This window comes from Candoia aspera, chromosome 1, assembly GCF_035149785.1.
Source record: "Candoia aspera isolate rCanAsp1 chromosome 1, rCanAsp1.hap2, whole genome shotgun sequence".
In the NCBI taxonomy this organism is placed as follows: domain Eukaryota; kingdom Metazoa; phylum Chordata; class Lepidosauria; order Squamata; family Boidae; genus Candoia; species Candoia aspera.
In genome coordinates this window covers 130,069,381-130,076,390 of record NC_086153.1, presented here as the reverse complement: position 1 = coordinate 130,076,390, position 7,010 = coordinate 130,069,381, and the positions used below count along the sequence as shown (strand labels likewise).

Below are 7,010 nucleotides of genomic sequence, written 5' to 3'. Positions count from 1 at the left end.
ATGTGTGAACAGGAATTGTTCAACAGGATGACAGAAATTTTGTTTACTCATAAGTAGATTCACAGGAATGTCGTAGGCATTACAATGAATAATTATATTAAGGATGGTTTAAATAAACGAAAAACAGACAGGTTTATGTTACTTTAAAGTAGAATATAGGGGAGTATCTATCTTCCAAGTTCTTCTGATCTGCTACTTTCTAACATATGAGTATATGATAGAGTTTGCAGTTTTTATCTGGTACCTATTAAATTTTACCACGAATTAGGCAGCAGAAATGCCTTTTTGATGCATGTGTGCCCTTTGCAGTTCTTTGCTCAAATTATAGCAGAATAATTATTTGGGAAGGAGAACACCGAACCCTCAATCAGAGAGGTCCCATGTGAATAATAACCCCTCATAGACAGACATATAACATGTAATATCAGACAATATTGGATAATCTCAATTCTGATTCAAAGTGTATTTATTCCAAAGATGCTTAGAATGGCCACTGGGTTGTCCCTTCCCCACTCTGCTTCGGACTGGAGTTTTAATAGGAAAAAAAAATACGATCAAGACTAGAAAAGATAAAGCATAAAACTGCCTGAATTAGCGGTGGTTTTTATTTTGCTGAGAGGGGGAAAACTCGTTTTAAAATACTCCATATGAAACCTATTTGTTGTATTTGTTTTCAGCCTGTTTCTAGAATACATTTATCAGTGGCTATAAAGAGGGCACTGCACTGGGGCTGTGCGTGGGTCAGGTCTGATCTGGAAGCGGTGCTCTGGAACATGCAGAAGCACAAACAGAACACCTGCGGGAGCCTCATTACAGCAGCCGCAGTGGTTTCCCCAACCCCCAGGTGTAGCAGATGGCTCCCCACGACGGCCAGACAATCCTGGAAACTCAATGAGTCACAGAGAGATGCTGCATTTGTGCTGCCCTGTACTTGGAAGCATTTCTTCCAGACTGAATACGAAGCACCGCACAACCCAAATGCCTACATCCTGAATCTTCCCACCGATACATACATTCTGAGCAATTTTTGAAAAGTTCAAGATGGAATTTAAAAAATGGCTCAGATTTCTTCTCTTTCCAGGTTCTTCCTTCCAGAGAGAAAGAAGAACTATTGAGGACCATAGTGGAATAGATTGCTGTTGTGCATATTCCACCATAAGATGTTGCCACTTCACTGTTTCCCTGCATAGAACTGATGGCCAAATGTAGCTGACGTTTCCCATTTCAGTTATAGACGATGAGCTTTTTTTTAGACAGTACAGATTCCTTACAGCCGAGAATAAGCTCAGAACCCAGCATCAGTGTTGCTTCTCTAGATGGATGGGGGAAGTTCACATTTTTGTCTTCAGCATAAATGCTGATCAACTTGATAGCACATCTGCTGCTGGAAAAAAAAATTCTGATCTCTTAGGTTCACAGGTTCATACTGGACAGGCCTTTTTGAACATGCTATTTTCCAAGCTACTCTAGCTATCTTTGACACTGATTGTTGTCTTCAGTAATCAGCTATAGTTGAACAATTACGATTTACATTTACAGCTCTGCTACATACTCACTTCTCACAAGCTGAGCAGCACCAGGGGAAACTGTCTGCTGCAGACGGTGAGGGAGTAGGCACGCGACAGGGTGTCAGAGCGAAGGAGGGCTTTTTCCCGCTTTAATCTGGAGATCTCGGATCCAGCACCAAAGACGGATACCTTGTCAGCCATTGAACTAAATTAGTCCTAACATGGAGAAGTTAACATATATGAGCGGTAGCTTTTCCCTTTACAGCGTTTGCTTTATGAAAAAGAGAGGAAGCAAACAACATATAACAGACTGGGTTGTCCAGAAAACAACACTGAGAGAGAGATGAGGGTGTTACCTCCGAGACTTAACGGAAATGCTTGTCTGGGGTTATTATTTCTCCCTGAGAAGATACGGCCTTGAGCCTTCTCTGTGAATTGAAATGCATAGAATTTAATTCTTCCATTTTTTTTCTGCATAAGAAGAAAAAGAGATAGGGCTACTGAATTTCAACAACTGGGTTTTTTTCTTTAAAACAATGCACTGTAGATTTTAATGCCTTTTTCCATCCCAGAGCTCTGATCTTTCCATTTCTGTCTACAAAAATTTTATGTTGATTTCTAGGAGGAGTGAAACTTAGTCCTAAAATTATATTATTAAAAACAGGCAATGTCAACTTATTCCTGAAAGTAAGCCTCTAATTATATGAAAGGTAATTTTTCTACCAACTTTATACTGAACCAATAAAATTGCATTTGGGAAAAGAAAAGCTAAGGAATTAAAAATAAAATGTAGGCTAAGAATATATAAAAACCATCAACTCAGATGCTGCTGCTGGTGTTTAATACTTTATTACTTCATTATATTACTCTACAAACCCAGCTTTGTCATACTTAATATTGCTTTAAATATTTTCCAAGGACTTACTACCCTACAAAACATACTGCTTGCAACTGAAGCAGGATACCCTACAATAAATTTAGTTTTCACTGTGAAAAGAAGCTAGTGTTAAGTATGAAATGGCATGAGGTCAGATTGTGGCCGTCCTCATACACGACTGCGCTAGTATCTCGCTTCCATTATCAGTTTACTTAACCAGCAGAACCGTGTATGTAATGCTTCTATGGAAATGTAGATTTCCATAGAGGTATGATACCAAATACTGTACAGAATATAATTACCGCAAATGCCTTTTTCCCTGCCAAACATATATTTTACCCCTTATATCCTAAAATTGTACAATCTGGGTCAAAATTCTGCTCTGCTGATTTTATACACCGACCCTAATAATTCCCAGTCATATAAAAGACAAAATGCCCAATTCATTCTACTACAGGAAAGTCACGTTTAGTACCATTATTGTGGCTATTCAGTTATGGAGCTAACAGAAGAATGTAGATACTCAATGGGCTATTTGCCCTACATACCATATTCAGAACTTAACTTATAGAATATTTGGTAAATGTCATTATTAAGTGTATCTTATTAAATACTGACTTGTTTCTACATTTATTACTTACAGGTATATAAAAATGTGGTCAAAAAAGAAAAAAAACATTTCTTTCTAAAAACTGAATTTCAAAGATTATCATTTAAAAAAGCCCCCAGAATACCCCACCCCCAAAATCCACAATTCTATGCTGATATACAAATGTGCATTGGTCCTATGAAAATAAATGCCTCAATCATAAAATAAAAACAATTAAAAAGTTACAAGTTTGCATTCAAATACATACAACTAAAAAGTAAACTCTCTTAAAAGGTCCTGAAATATCTTGGTCATAGAAAATATGGACAGGAGAAATGTTGCAGGAGATTGGATGTTTAGCTAGTGTCATGAAGTGCATGCCCCAACTCCATAATTCAGCGGTGAGCAGCATATTTTGAAGACCAGTCAATCCTTCCATGAACTGGTTGAACAGGAGGTGGGGGTGGCAGCAACCCTGGTGTGCTTTTCATGGACATATTAAATGATGGCCTCCCAATATGAGGTCGGATAGTCTTCAGAGAACTGTATTCTACAAATGAATAAGAAGAGTATGTAAAAGAGAGAGCACTTCAAAGTGACAACAGATGTTGAACTGGTTACTTTGACTAAAGTATTCTATTTCAAATTAAAGCACTGGACTCAGAATTCTCTGAATGGAAGAAGACACTGTTGGGTCTTGGTTCATCCAAAATCTACTCAGATTTTGCAAGTGTTGTTCCCAAATACAATATAGTTGGGAGGGTGATATTCCATATCAGAATGGGAAATGGGGCAGAATGGGAAATGGTAAGAAATAGCTCCCTTCCTTAGGAGAACAATTTAATTGGAAGGGAAGCAACATGCTGGGTGTTTTTGACTGAAAACTGCAAAAATTTGGTAGTGGTTCTATTTTATCTATATGTTAGTTGCATCCTGTGTGATTGGTGGTGTTGATAGCTGTGTTGATGTGATGTGATAGGTGGTGTTGATAGCTCTGATAGGCATCCCATCACACAGCTGCTGGTCACACAGGTGTTAGCCCTTCAAGGTAGTCCAGACAAGAAGCACTACCAGGAGTATCAGTGCTATCTTTATTGTAAGGTTACATTAAACAGAATCTTGCAAGACTGAAAGTATTTCTCTCCTCCTCTCTTTTTAGTCTCTGGAAAACTAGGGAGGGTCCCTTCTGAAATGCTTCCCATGCTTTTCCCCCACCTGGGACTGAGCTGCCTCTCATCGGACTGTTGCCTAGTCTGTGGGTCTTCCTCCTGTCTCTCAAGGTCATTCCCACATACCATCACAAGACACAACCAACATGCCAAGAAGATGGAACCTTATCAGTTGAATAAATAATCCACCATCAACCACTTGCAAAATAACATCTACCCACAGGACGATCCCTCCAAGCACATGCAAAGCAGGCATAACCCCTCCCAACAATGAATCTCACTTCTCCAAAATTCCTGCAGCAGTTGGGCAATGAAACATCTGCAACCCAAAAACCAAGCTCAGAGAAATCCAACAATGCCATAACTGTCTTAGGTTTCCACATAGCTTAATGCACGTATTTCTCTTCAAAATAAAATAAAAATCTCTCCACTGACTCTTTTGCCTTACTCTGTGTAGCTCTTGGAGGCCAATATTAAAAAATAAAGCACATCCCCTAGCCCGCTGCTTCAACTCCCTACTCCCCAGCTGACAACCTCTGGTTAATGTACAATAATTTATTCTGTTACTGGTATCCATAGTCATAAGGAAAGCTATAAACATATGGAAGCCACCTTTGTTAGCTTCTGAAGTTTTTTAAGGCATTGCCTAAACAATCTTTGCTATTGTAAGAACTAGAAATGTTTTTGAAAGGAAAAAGAAAAATGAAGGTGAATTTCCAGGTTCTAAGTGCCCAAAAAACAGAGGCCATACTTCAGAGCACAGTTTTGTACTGAAGAAGAGAACATGTGGAGTCCTCGGTGCTCTCTGAGCTTGGCTGTTTGCTTGCAGACGTTTCATTACTTGACTAGGTGTCATGAGCACTGATGGTGAGCAGGAGGGGGCCCCTATCCAGGGGGGAAAACGCATGCGTAGTAGCGAGAATTTGAGCAGTCATTCAAAGAGACACAGAACAGACCTGCCTTGACTCTTGGGGTTTATCTTTCTGGGTTTTCCCACGCTTCTTCAGTTTGGTAGGATTTTCTGTCTAATGTAGCAGTAATAAAACACTAGAGACCTAGTCCTCGTCTCAGCGTGGTTCCTGCTTGTTAGGACACTAGGTAACATCATCAGTGAGAGTGAGTGTGGGGTTTGCTCCCTGTTTATATGCAGTGGCTTGCCCTGCCAGTCTTGGAGGGGGTGTGGTTTTCTCCTTGGTAGTTCCTTGATTAGGGTATTGTTTTTTGATTAGGGTGTTTTGTTAGGGTATTGTTTTATTGATTAGGGTATTGTTTTCTGCTTGGTTATTTGCCTGGTGTTAATCCCTGCTTATGAGTGTTGGCTGCTGGAAAGGATATGTTCTGGTCTCTTCGTTTCCTTCTTAGCTTTTTTATTGTCTCTTTTGAATGGTGTGTATCAACACCCAGATAAGCAGGGATTAACACCAGACAAACAATCAAGCAGAAAACAATATCGTGATCTAGGAACTACCAAGGAGAAAACCACACCCCCACCCACCAAACCAACTCCTCAGTTCAACCCTGAGCCACAATATTCTTTTCTATTAGAAGAGAACATTGTTCCAGCTGGGTACAATAGCTTAAGGCACAATAGAGCGTACAATATAAGCATCTATATTTCTTCTTCTGTTTGACTGTCTAACACAGCAAGGCAAAAGTATCCAAAAGAAAAGATCCTCTCAAAGCAGCTACTTCTGTTATTAACACTAGACCTGCCTGGCTGGTTCCCAATTAACATCCAGTTGAAGCCCAAGGAGCTGTGAACTGTGAGGACTCCCCAAATGAAATGCCACAGATTCTAGAGCAGTGGCTTTACTATCATACTGCATAACGTCATTTCCAGAGGCAAAAACAGCTTACGAGAAGAAGAGTCTGCAGGAGATGGATCAAGAATTGGTGCCAACTGCACTCTCTGGCCAGCAGAGCCAACTTCTTTTTTCAGAAAGGAAGGGACATAAGCACCCGTTAGTCCACTTGATCCTGTGCAGTCTAAAAGAAATTACAAAAAAATGGATGCAGCATCAATGCAGAAGGTCAAGATAAAAATTCCTCAGGCACCACATCCTGTACTACTTGCAACTGTTTCTTTAAAGGGAACATCAGTTAATGCCAAGTCAAATTATGTTAGACACTGACATTTAATTAGCATAACTTCAAATGCAATCATTATTTCAACCAGCACAGTAAACCCCAATCTTACATATTTTTGAGATAGATTTTAAAGATATCTTATTACCCTATGAAAAAATAATTAATGGCACCAATCTCTGAGGTGACGCTATACCCACTACTTTCATTTTAAAGGATGCTTGTTGGAAGGCATTCTCCTTGTAAAAAAACCCCAGCCCACATGAAAGGATGTCATAGCTTCCTTCTCGCTGACATAAAGCAGCAACCTGTATGAAATACAATACAATAGTGATGGGCAAAGACTGTACCACATCCAGCAAACTTTTTGAACTGACAGTTAAGGGAATTCTGTTAATTAAAGAAGTGGTTTTTGTCATAATGATCTTAAGTGCCCAATTAACAGAAAATCAAAGACTGTACTCCTATGCAGAATTATTAGGAAGAAAGTACCCATTGAACTCAGTCAGACTAAGAATGCATTTAAGATCTTGGTTCAGGGATCTTTTAGAAGTGTCCCATTCATAAAACTGGTAGTGGTGGGGATCAAAATGACTTTGGTAAATTCTTCAGGAGGTTTCAGTAACACTTCTTACTGGTGTTCAGCCTGGTTATCCCACCTGCTGTTGCTGACGTCTTTCTAGGCAAACTAGAACTTGGCCATGGATTAGGTAGAACAGAATCTTTGCTTGAACTGGAGATCAAATTATTTCTTGTGCTTATTCCTAAGGTCAAAACCAGAC

At 39.5% G+C, this 7,010-nt stretch overlaps 1 protein-coding gene across 4 annotated transcripts in view; it reads right to left on the bottom strand.

Moving 5' to 3' along the window:
- Nucleotides 1-1,125: 1,125 nt before the first annotated feature.
- The window catches only part of CILK1 (ciliogenesis associated kinase 1), a 28,340-nt gene continuing 22,455 nt past the window's right edge, over nt 1,126-7,010 (bottom strand). Inside the window, exons 12-14 of one of the 4 annotated variants that reach the window (XM_063313784.1) lie at nt 6,855-6,992; nt 6,001-6,129; nt 1,126-3,524 (exon numbers count right to left, since the gene is read on the bottom strand). In XM_063313784.1, the coding sequence (XP_063169854.1) occupies nt 3,370-3,524; nt 6,001-6,129; nt 6,855-6,992 (422 nt within the window). In that variant the 3' untranslated portion in view covers nt 1,126-3,369. Of the gene's footprint in view, nt 3,525-6,000; nt 6,130-6,854; nt 6,993-7,010 lie in introns of those variants that run through there. The other 3 variants (XM_063313761.1, XM_063313768.1, XM_063313776.1) reach the window with 3 other exon arrangements.